The 12,883-nt window shown below is 33.6% G+C and overlaps 2 protein-coding genes across 2 annotated transcripts in view; one reads left to right on the forward strand and one right to left on the reverse strand.

Moving 5' to 3' along the window:
* LOC107701789 (uncharacterized) overlaps nucleotides 1–3,132 on the reverse strand; it is a 14,628-nt gene extending 11,496 nt beyond the window's left edge. The window contains exon 1 of the mRNA XM_016503899.1: nucleotides 2,925–3,132. The gene's annotated coding sequence lies outside the window, so the exon portion shown is untranslated. The remainder of the gene's footprint in view (nucleotides 1–2,924) is intronic.
* A 1,050-nt stretch (nucleotides 3,133–4,182) lies between these two features.
* Nucleotides 4,183–12,883, forward strand: part of LOC107701787 (CLIP-associating protein 1-like) — an 89,756-nt gene continuing 81,055 nt past the window's right edge. The window contains exons 1-2 of the mRNA XM_016503897.1: nucleotides 4,183–4,251; nucleotides 6,710–7,165. Of these exons, the coding sequence (XP_016359383.1) occupies nucleotides 6,971–7,165 (195 nt within the window). The 5' untranslated portion in view covers nucleotides 4,183–4,251; nucleotides 6,710–6,970. The remainder of the gene's footprint in view (nucleotides 4,252–6,709; nucleotides 7,166–12,883) is intronic.

Below are 12,883 nucleotides of genomic sequence, written 5' to 3' on the forward strand. Positions count from 1 at the left end.
GAACTTAATTTTTGATTAGTAATATGCATTGCTAAGAACTTAATTTGGACAACTTTAAAGATGATTTTCTCAATATTTAGATTTTTTTGCACCCTCAGATCCCAGATTTTCAAATAGTTGCATCTCAGCCAAATATCGTCTGATCCTAACAAACCATGCATCAATGGAAAGCGTTTAGATGATGTATAAATCTCAATTTCAAAAAATTGACCCTTATGACTGGTTTCGTGGTCCAGGGTCACATATTTAAGTGATTTTGCAAGCAAACACAACGTTTCATGGGGAAACATTTTCAGAACGTTCTGATAAGGTTTTCTCAAAGTAATGAACAAACATTCTTCCAGTAACATTAATAGAATGTTCATTCAAAGTTATCTGGTCTTTAATAATGTTCTCAAAACGTTAGCACAAAAACATGATTCATACATCATTAATAGAATGTTTTTCTAAAACATTTTAGTTGGACATTCGTCTAATGTTTTTAAAATAATGTTACTTGTTTCAGAATGTTCAGAGAACATTCAAAAGTAAATATTGCAAGGGTGTAGGTTTGATTTAGGCATTTATGGGGACGTAACGGCAGACAACAGACATGTAATTGTTTGATCATAATTATTGCTAGGGACAATTTAGTAGTGTCTGATATCAGCAGGATCATGTCATAGCGTCTCTACTAAATTCTACACCCTTGAAAATCATAACAAGCGATGTCTGACTTTGATAGTTCTCTCCTTAAATATGAAGAGATCAAGCAACAGATTAATGAGTTACTCCACATTTCACAAAAAGCTTATGAACGTAATTATAATATTAGTCAGACATTGAAGTGAGCTGCTGTTTTTGTCTCTTCTGAGGAAGATTCATTCACTTGTTTTGCCAGTGTACCACACAGACATTTTGATCACATTTTTTAATGTTCCTTATCTCATTTAAATTGAGATTTGTCAAATTTACATTTGACAAATCAAATGTTGATATTCAAATGCAGTACTGTTATTACAACATTTCAAGACCACCCATCATTAATTAATGCAATTTTTTTAAAGGAGCACTACACTGGAAACGTATTTGTCCCAGTTTAACTGATGTCCCACTTCTGCTGACTTCAAAGCTTTTCCGTTCCCCATTGTGTGAAACTTTGTGACTGCTTGCAAAAAAATTGTTTTGGAAATATATATGATTATGGTTTCTGTGCTTAATGTTCTCTCACATTTACGTTCACCTGAGAAACTTTGCATCCGCTCGCAAAACATTTGTAATGGAAATAATATGCGGCGAGAGGAAAAACTATACTTCAGTGCTTTTGCAAGTGTAAAGTTTCTCAAGGGATTGAATTTTTTCGTCCTATCTTTTTTTTTTTTCCAATCACAGTGCTGAGTTAGTTTGACATTTAAAGAGCAATAACATTTCCGTCATCATTTATTCAACAAAACATGCCCCACTTTCACTTGGTGAGCAAAAAACACACACATCATTATTAAAGTATCATAGCAGTTCATATGACTCGTGTATTATATTCAAAGACAGATAGTTTTGGGTGAGGAATAGACTGAAAGGTTTTGTCCTTTTGCAACATGACACTCACGCTCACTACTTTTGTTTTGTTGCATTTCCTTTCCTATGAACTCCTCAAGTCTATAGAGTATATGTGATATGTTTGTAGGCTATAAAAGAGCATGTCAACAGCTGTCATAATGTACAGTGCTGCTCATACAATGCAATTATTTTAATGCTCAGTCTGAGAGCGTGTTTGCACATGCTGTGTTTGACTTTGCACTGCATCTTCACCGGCTGACAGAAACCAAGAAGACTTCTGAAAGCTGTCAGTGACCAGACGACGTAAGAAAGAGGTCAGCGCTGTTTTCTACTGGGGAAAAATAGGCCTTAGTGTAACATCCACCCATGCAGCGTCCCTAAATAGGACACACTGCATTATGACTCTATCTCAGTGTGCCAAAATTCTGCAGCTTGTGCAAAACTGCAGACCACAACATGAGAGATCATGCCATGCAAGCGGCTACACAAAACACTTTACCTTTATGCAATATACAGATATGGTTCTGTCTGAGCATTTGTCTAAGTTTGAGAAATGTAATGACGCGATAGTTCATCAGTTTTCAGGGCAAATATAAGTCAGCGAGTCAAGTGAAAAGGAAGAAGCAGTTAAACATTTGGCAGGAAGAGTCATTCTGATAAAGATGAAAGATATGCTTAATCACTGATAACCTGATTCTAACGTTTCCTGACACACTTGAGAAAGAAACCGAGAATGTATAGGGTGAATTCAGGTATTAAATTTGCAATCACACAATATTTTGGATTTTTAAATGTAAAAATGGTATTTTTATACTTAAAGGAAATAAAAAAAGTGTAAAAATGAATTCAGGTGCCATTGACATGACTGGGAAAAAAGTCACTAAGTAACATATATTAATATATATGTATGTATGTGAAGAGTTCAGATGCAAAAGCCTTGAAATTGTCTTCTAAAATGAGCTTTTTTAACAGGCTCCTATGTGTAAATATATATATATATATATATATATACATATACACACACACACACACATATATATATATATATATATATATCTGTTCTTCTGCTGGCGGCCGGTTATCAAACACCGTTGCATTGCTGTGGGCGCCCCCTTCTGGATTTCGTTGTAAGGCCTCATGCACCGAACCGAGATGTCCGCACCATGACGGTTCAGTACGAATACATGTATCGTTCCACTATATATATATATATATATATATATATATAAAATACCAAAATTATATTTTTTTGTATTTTTTATAAGTACAAGAATTAGTAGGCTATAAGAAATACTACTAATAATACAATACTTTACCTGTTTACGTATTTGAACTAGTTTAAGAATATATTTTTAAACCTATTGACAGCGGACTGAAGTCAGACTCACCTGAGCGCGAGCAGGAGTTACAGTCACTTCAGGAAATCACACGGTCGTGTCTCATTTGTCATCTCGATTCTTGTTTTCTCATTTTCTACAGCGATTTCGCATTCAGTTTTAGATGTATTTTTCAATAGGCTACTAGTTTAAAACGTGACCGTTCGGTGTCAAACGACATGTTGTGGAAGTGTGTTTCGGTTCGTGTGTCGGAGGAGGAACGCGATTATATAGGATATGAGGGGAGGAGTGAAACAGCACGCGAGCGCAGGGTGAACAGGACAGGTTCAGCGCCAAACATGATGCATACAAACGTTAAAGACGTAAAACAAAGCCTAACACTTAATTAAACAACATAACAGGACAGGTAACAAAATGTTTGTGCTGACTTTCCCATTTATGGAAGGCCATTGACTCAAAATTAAATCATTAAATAAATGTTGAAATATATAAATAAATCGTTAAATATAATTAAATATTTGAATGCATAAATAAATAAACATTTCAAACAAATAAAAATATTTATTTATTTAAATAAATGCATAAATTAACATATTTATAAATATAATGAATGAATAAATACATATATATATGAATGAATATAAACGAATAAATAATTTTTTATTTATGCATTTATTTATGTATTTAACGACGTAGGCCTATTTGTATATTTCAACATTTATTTAATGATTTAATTTTGAGTTGTATGGCCTTCCATATACATACCCATTAAGTGATGAAAACTGTTTGAATGTTCTCTGAACATTCTAAACGTCCAGTTTTAAATGGAATATTCCCTTGCATCATTTCGCAAATATTATGGGAACGTTACTTTTGAATGTTCTCGGAACGTTCTGAAAGAAGGGACTTGGTAACATTTTAGAAACCTTAGACAAATATCCAGCTAAAAGGTTTCCGAAAAAAAGTTACATCAACAATGCATAAAGAACGTTTTTGTACTAACGTTTTGAGAATAAGATAACTTGTAACAAACATTATTGGAAGAATGTTTATTCGTTACTTTGAGAGAACCTTGCCACAATGTTAGCCACATTAGCGGTTTTATTTTTTTTTACGTTTTTTTATTTTTAAATGACATTTTCACACTTTAAAAAACTACTACTAAAAGAGCAGGATGTGTCTATTATGCATCGCAAACTGAGTTGAACAGACAGCAGATGGCGCGCTATCACGCCTCATCTGGCGCATGCGCAGTGCCATCTTCATGTTTGAAACCGCACAATGGGCGGAGATCTCTGCTGTTTCCTTCCAAAATATCAACTGAGGATCTACCCACGGAAAACGGTTCCCAAGTAGCGGCTTTCGAGCGATATGCCAGGTACGTCCGTTTCCACCAGCTTATCACTGGTTGCGTTCTGACTCAGCTTGCTGTGGCTGGGCTTTGCGTGCACTGTCAATGAAAAAATAGTTTGTGCATAACGGGACACATTGTTACAGTCATGCATGCAAAGCAAACATTACACTGCGAGAGTAGCTGCATCATCTACAGTGTTTACAGTGGCCATATCGATCATTATTTGTTCAGTTGCATGGATTGTAATGTCTTAATTTTTTTGCAAACCGATGTGAAACGAAAGTTTGATGCAGTCAGTCTAGATTGAGATTTTAGATTGTAGTTTACAGGAGTAGTTGATACAACAGTGCAATAATGCACATGCAACTAGATGAGAAAATATTATTGAAAAGAGTTAAATGCTATACTGTTTAAAATACAGAAAGTACAGTGATGCTTATACCATGGTACTGAATTGCTACAATTATATGACATGGTATTTACATGCATGCATTGCAAACCCAGGTACTTTTTTTTTAAATGATGAAGAGATATGCAAAATATTATTTTTAAATTGTAAAAAATAGCCAAACTTTATTAAAACAAAACTTTTACGTTTTACTGGCATATTTTCAGACTTTTTAAAAACACAAACAAAAAAAAATATATAAATAATACAAAATAAAGGTGTATTCTGTGTACTTATTCTCTGAAACAAATTTTAATATTTAGCGGTTTTAATATATTATTAAATGTTTTTAATGTTTTTACCTTCGCAGGTAAATTTTATATCGCTTTAACCATGTTTACATATTGAAACGCAGGGTAAATATATAGCAGTTATGAATATTTTGGGTGTAGCTAAATAAATGCATATGAAGCTTTTATATTTTAAAACGGGTTTTGAGATATGCGCTCGCGCGCGTGTTTGTAAACAGAGTTGTCGGGCCTCGTGCGATTCGCTCACTGTTGCTAATAACAACCAACATTCTTCGCGGTTACCAAGCAACGATATCGCGACGCTACATTTTATCGGGGTTTTATCGCGTAATATTCGTCGGGTTTCCCCTGAAAGGCGCGGGTTTGTTTAGCATGTAAGTGTCAAGCAGCCTGCCCTGTTTACAGTGAGATCTGTTAGCCAGACAGCTGCTAAACAACTGCTCGCAGACATTAAACACGGCTAAAGTTAGATTAGCAATCACTGCAGCTGCTTCATTAACGTTTAATGAGTAAACCGTGACTGCTAATGTCCTCAAAACTAGGCTACATGAACGTTCTCACGTGACACATGATGATTACATCATCTTTTGCTTGTGTTACAATGAAGTACTATGGTAATACCTAGTTTATTATGGTATACTTTGAAGGACCTTAAATACTGTGGTATTTGAATATGGTATTCAGAAAGTGCCATAGTATATATTTGAGTAGCGTTACCATGTTATTACTATCTGAACCATGATACTGCCACAATACTTTTTGTCATTTGAAATTCAAAGTAATATTGTATATGAAATATTGAGACCATTATAGGGATGATAACCAAACTTTAGGTTGTTCTAGCAACCTTGCAATATATATTCAAAATGTTATAGTTTATTGAGCCTTTAGATAGAGTCTAATGTAAAATCTAAAAAAAAAAAAAAAAGTTTGCATATGTGTTTTATTTATTTTTTGTTGAGTATCATATTTGATTCATCAGGCATTTATGGTTCTTATAGTCTAATATAGTGATAATATGAAGGGAAACGACTCAGATTTATAGCTTCAACTGAGGAAAAATATGAATTTGCTGCAGATGCTGATATTTCTATGATGAAATTCAGATGCTTGTGATGTAAATAAATGAGATCTTTATAACAGTAGAGCAGATACTGACGTAAAATGATCTAAAGATCAGTCATCACTATATCTCCAGTAATCTGTTTTAGTAAGATGAGATTGAAATGATCCAGACATATAATGCAATGCAATCCAGTGCTGATTGAGAGCTGAAGAAATAAAGGCTCCTCATAAGATGTTAGATGTTATGGAGGCTTTTGAAGATCATTCCTCCGCTGAGGAACAGTGAAAGTAAAGCTGCTGGAAACAAACGCTCCTCAAAAGATCCTGAGGATCAGATTTGAGACTCTAAAACATGATTGATGGAGAATCAAGTAAAGCTGAGCTGCTTCAGTCCAGTAAGAGTTCATCTGGAGATATTACTGCAGTTATTCTGACGCTTACTTGATAAAAATCAGTCAAGATTTGACACGAGAAGCGTTTCTACAATTACACTAAAAGAGCTTTTACTGGATAAAACACTCTAAACTATCAATCAGAGACGGAAGACATGAGGAGATTGAGTGCGACTGCAGTGTTGAAAATGTTGATCGTTTAGACGCCTTAGAAATTTGCATATCAAATACAATACTGTAGCTTTATAGGGTTGAATTTATCATTCAGTTTTTGGAAGCGTCCTTTTTATAATACCTGATCTGTAATATTTTAATTTGCATTGCAGGACATAAAGTGATGTATTGGCCATTTGACAGGATTTCCCTGCAGAAGGATTTACTCCACCAGTGTTTGATCTGTCGATTATAATATTGTTCAGTCGACACATGTTGCACCGGTGCCGTGCACAATCCCGCATTCATACTTCCAGCGGCCTTTTGCATCCCACATCCCTTCAGGATCCTGTCTTTAGATTAACAAGATCTAAAACTCTGTTTTCTGGCCAGTATTTGTGTGTTTATGAGCCGTGGTCCATCTCGGCAAAGTGATGGAGCCAAACATGGAGTACATAGTGGCACAGGTCACGCAGAAGGAGGTTGGACGTCGCTTCCAAGTGGGGCCGGAAATCATAGACTACATCCTGGACAGACAGGAGTCACATGACCTGGAGCACGATCAGAGCATGCTGGACAGGATGGTGGACAGTCTGGCAACCTCATGGGTCAATGCGAGCAATTTCAAGGTGAGAGGGTTTGTATGAATTTATACATGAATCGTTTTAGTTCACCCACAAATGAAAATGCGCTCACCATCCAAGATTGGGATGAGTTTGTTTCTTCATCAGGTTTGGAGAAATGTAGCATTGCATCACTTGCTCTGCAGTGAATGGGTGCCGTCAGAATGAGAGTCCAAACAGCTGATAAAAACATCACAATAATCCACAAGTAATCCACACCACTCCAGTCCATCAGTTAACATCTGGAGAAGTCAATCAAAGACTGGAGTGCTGTGGATTACTTGTGGATTATTGTGATGTTTTTATCAGCTGTTTGGACTCTCATTCTGACGGCACCCATTCACTGCAGAGCATCCATTGCTGAGACACTGATGCAATGCTACAATTCTCTAAATCTGATGAAGAAACAAACTCATCCTAATCTCGGATTGCCTGAGGGTGAGCACATTTTCAGCAAATTTTCATTTTTGAGTGAACTATTACTTTAAATAGAAGCTGAGGTGAGATTGTGTAGTTCAGTTACCATTTTCTGAATAATCATTTGCATTCTTTATTCAGTTTGGTTGATGCAAGGCTTTTTAGGCTTTTTTTGTAAGCATGCAAGTAGTTCCAGGTTTGTTGCGTTAGAGTTGCTTATCATCGGTGCAGATCTTTTAGATATCACACTTTGACATGCTTAATGTTCTTTCAGTGGAAATGATTGCTGATTTAGATGATAAAAGCATTTGTTATCGTTTCAGGAAGAGTCACTCCCATTCTCACGGATTCAGTGAGACTCTTGGTCTTTACTGAAGCTTGAGTTTTGAGTGGAAACTGATTTATAATTTCACAGGACTGCATTTTTGGATGACAGGCAGTTTGTATTAAATGAAAAATGTAGGTTATGCTTAAAAACGCCAGACATTGTGTGTATTTCAGTGAACTGACAGGCTAAGCATTTAAAGGGTTAGTTCACCCAAAAATGAAAATTAGCCCATAAATTACTCACCCTCAAGTCATCCTAGGTGTATTTAAATATGGATATTTTTCTTACAAAAACGCATCGATTCGCTACAGAAGGCCTTTGTTCACCCCCCGGAGCCGTGTGAGACACTTTTTTTTTTTATGGATGGGCGCTTTTTATTTCACTTCTTTTGGACTGAAGCATGCAACACCCGCTGAGTGCCATTAAACAGCTTGAAAGATCAAAGACAATTTTTAATATAACTCCAATTGTATTCGTCTGAAAGAAGAAAGTCATATACACCTGGGATGACTTGGGGGTGAGTCATTTATGGGTTAATTTTCATTTTTGTGTGAACTAACCCTTTAAGAAACTTGATAGGCATTATGAGTTTTTTTCATTGCCATTGATTTCTTGCCGCTTCTAATGCTCAATCTTTATGTTTTTTTTAGTATTTTATATTCTGCTGGTTGTCATTCTCAGTGCTTTTGCCACAAAATAATGTTTGGTTTGGGGAGTCGCTCAATATTAGTCTCATTTTCTGCTCATAATTTTTTACTATGATTTACCTTTGGCTTTATTTCAGTTCTCGATCAGTTTGACTACAATCTTTTTATCATTCTGTGAGGTAAATTACATTTTCTGCAATGTTAATAAGGAATTATTTATATGTTATTCTATAGTAGTATATAAATAATACTAAATAAACATTATTAATAATACATTATTTATTACTATTTTGAGTTTTATAATTTCAGTTTTTAATTTTAGTTATTTTGTTATGTGCCTTTTATAATTTTTTATTAGTTTTTTTTTTATATTTCTATTTAGCCTTAATTCTTTTTTATTTCAGTTTTAGTAATTTTATTTCCTCAAATTAAATTGATTACAGCTCTAAGTTTTTTTTAAGTTTAAGTTTTTCATCTAATATTTGTTTTATTTTATTGCATCTTTATTTCAATTAAATTAAATATTTTTTTTATCTTTAGCTTTCATTTATTTAATTTTAGTTTTAGTAATTTCAGTTCTTTAAATTAATTTTTAAATTTATATCAGTTGGTTTCAGTTGTTTCTTGTAAGTTTTTCATCTAATATTTATATTTTATTCTGTTGCAGCTTTATTTTAATTACTGAAAATGATTTTTAACAGTTTAAGTACCATTAACAGAAGTGATTTTCTGAGACATTTTAAGGTGATTCATGAAGCTCAATAATGCAGAGGTTTTCATATTGTACACATGGATCTGTCTGCCTCATCATGGAGTTTTTGCAGGGAGTTTCTGTGGCTTAAACCATATTTAAATCTGTAAACGAATCTTTATTCAGCTTCTGAGTTTGCAGCTGTTTTTCTGGTATTTTCTCTAAACATCTGCTGCTAGATTTCACTCATGACACGTCCATAACCAGATGCACATGAAATCTGTGCCCTCAAAACTCAATTAGTTATACTTATAATAGTAATAAGAGTGTGGTTTACTCTCCGGTCAATTACATATACTGTATTTGGCGCCAGTGCTTTTATTTGGTGGCTCTGAGCCATTATGTGATCGGTATTTATATTCTCAGCTTTCTTCTTCCAGACATTACTTCCTGTCTGTTGTTTTCTGTCCAGCAGGCGTATATTGTTTCTCACGTTACCATCATCATGTCATTGATCAGATGGTGTGAAATATTCAGCACAGCTCCAGCATTAGCATGTTTAAGTGCTCATGAGTGTCCACACACGCTTAGTATTCAAGAGCGGCGCTACACGGCAAATGCGTGTCACCTTCAGCGAGGGCAGGCTTTATTGGCTCAACACAGTTCCAACAGTTTTAATTTAGCAAAATTAAAAAAAAAATATCCTGAAAATCAAACACAACTATTTAAAAAACAAACAAAACAAAAAACACATTGCATCTTAAAATGAACATCCTGCAAAGGTAATTTGATGGTGCGTATGAATGTGAAAATTAGGGCTGCAAAAATGTAATTGTGATTTTTTTTTTTTCACTGATAAAAGTTGTGATTATGATTTTAAAATGTGATTTAAAAAACATCCAGGTTTGCTGTTGGTGTGCTTATATATGAGAATGGCTATAATAATAATAGTAATAATAATAATAATAATAATTGTTATTATTATTTTATTATTATTACTAAATAAAAATATAGAAATGACTTAGTGAAAGCAAAATATGAAATAAAACAATTTTAATATTTTACTGTAAAATAAAAAGAAAATAATTTAAGAAAAATATTGTAAAACTATATTATATAATATAGTAAATAAAATGGTTAAAGTAAAACTATGCCATTGCAACTGTACAATTACAATACTTGAAACTTTTTTGAAAATTCTAATTGTAATAAAAAAAAAAAAAATCCAGGTTTGTGTTGCTTGCTTTTGGTTAAAAATATTGTGTTTATATGAATATGGCAATGTAATAATAATAATAACATACAATGTTATTATGTCATTTTATAATGTCATTTTTATTATTACAAAATAATATAATAATAATAATTATATGACTATGTCATGCAACTATAAAATTGCAATACTAATATTTATTTGCAAACGTTAAACCCTCAAGCTTTTATTTTGACGGAAAAGCACTCTTTTGTTGATCAGCGCTTCTCCATTACTCAGAGCTCATGTAAGTGTGTGGGCTGAACACAGAGTTATAATAGCTCACTGAAGAGTGAAGAGCAGGTGTTTCGAACCAGATGCTTATCTAATGGTTTAGTCAGATGACTAACTGGAGGAGATATAGAGAAGCTCACTGATTCCTCTGCATGGAATAGAAGGAGGAGTTTCATTAGTTTATTTGAGGAGCCAGCCAATGGCGTGAATTTGGGGGCGGGGCTATCGGTTTGCTTCTGTTTCTTTGTATCTGTTTGTTTTTCTGTTTGACTGTTTGAGTGTTTGGAAACTAAATCATAATTATACAGTTTAATGACACGTTTCGAACCAACTCGTACATCTCAACACTTTTAAAAGCATAGTTCACCCAAAAATGAACATTTTGTCATCATTTACTCACTGTCCTGTCGGTCCAAACCTGTATGACTTATTTTTAGGGCTGCACGATAAATCGAAATGGAATCGAGATCGCAATTCGACAGAAGCACGGTTCTGTGATCAGCAGTAAATCTCGAACATAAAGGTAGATATTTTGAAAAATGTCCCTGTGTTGTTTTTTTTTTTTGTTTTTTTGTGGTCCATGCAGTGAAAGTCAGTGTTGTTTGGACTCAGTTCTCAGTAAATGCAGTTCCACATGAACTCCATCTCTGCATCTGCTCTGAGTTTGAGCCACTTTTAGGCCCAATCCCAATTCTATTTTATACCCCTTCCCCTACGCATACCCCTTCCCCTTGTGCCTTGAAACAGTGTCAAGGGGTAGGGGTGAAAACATTCCCCTAAGAATTGGGACACCTTTACAGTAAAATATTACAATAGCAATTCTTTTTTAGTAATTTTCATATTTTTTAATAACAACAACAACAGTAATAATATTTTTAATTACTTGATTGTTTTATTTTATAGTTTATAGTTATATTTTATAGTATCTTTTTATATTTTAATTCAATAATAATAACAATAATAATAATAATTATTATCATAACTGTTGTTATTATTATTATATTTTTAAATGCTTGATTTTTTTACAGTGATATTATAAAAGTGCTATTACCAGTTTGTATTTATTATTATTTTTTTTTAATTTGAACAATTTATGTATTTAATATATTTTATATATATATTATAATTTTTATATATTTAAAGCTGCAGTCCGTAAGTTTTGCCTCTTTGTCGCCATCTCTGTTTGAAAACCTGTAATTGCAGCTGTGTGCGGAATTATCTATTTGCGTGGGTTGTGCTCCAGCGCGGATGAATCTAATGTTCTGAAGAGTATGTGTGGCAGTCAGTCACCGCACCGCATACCCCTTCCCCTTGTGCCTTGAAACAGTGTCAAGGGGTAGGGGTGAAAACATTCCCCTAAGAATTGGGACACCTTTACAGTAAAATATTACAATAGCAATTCTTTTTTAGTAATTTTCATATTTTTTAATAACAACAACAACAGTAATAATATTTTTAATTACTTGATTGTTTTATTTTATAGTTTATAGTTATATTTTATAGTATCTTTTTATATTTTAATTCAATAATAATAACAATAATAATAATAATTATTATCATAACTGTTGTTATTATTATTATATTTTTAAATGCTTGATTTTTTTACAGTGATATTATAAAAGTGCTATTACCAGTTTGTATTTATTATTATTTTTTTTTAATTTGAACAATTTATGTATTTAATATATTTTATATATATATTATAATTTTTATATATTTAAAGCTGCAGTCCGTAAGTTTTGCCTCTTTGTCGCCATCTCTGTTTGAAAACCTGTAATTGCAGCTGTGTACTAGTGTAGACAGACTTTAGCTGTTGTGCCGCGGCGCGACATGACAACTGTCGCGTCTGGTGTAGACACGGTGTTAGTATGCGACAACAACAATCGTTGTCATTTAGGAATAAGAGTAAGTGGGGTTTGGATCGAGATTACGATCTTTTAAACGGGTCATATGATGTCCATTTTCTACAAGTTGATATAATTCTTTAGGGTCTTAATGAAAAGTCTGTAACATAGTTTGGTTAAAATTTCTCGATGGTATAGTGTAAAAACCACCTTTTTTACCCTGTCAGAAACCGAGCCGTTTTTGTAGCATTTTCCTTTAAATGTTAATGAGCTCTGCTGACCCCACCCCTCTCTTCCGAGCTGCTCTCAGA

This window comes from Sinocyclocheilus anshuiensis, unplaced genomic scaffold (assembly GCF_001515605.1).
Source record: "Sinocyclocheilus anshuiensis isolate Anshui unplaced genomic scaffold, SAMN03320099.WGS_v1.1 scaffold2184, whole genome shotgun sequence".
In the NCBI taxonomy this organism is placed as follows: Eukaryota; Metazoa; Chordata; class Actinopteri; order Cypriniformes; family Cyprinidae; genus Sinocyclocheilus; species Sinocyclocheilus anshuiensis.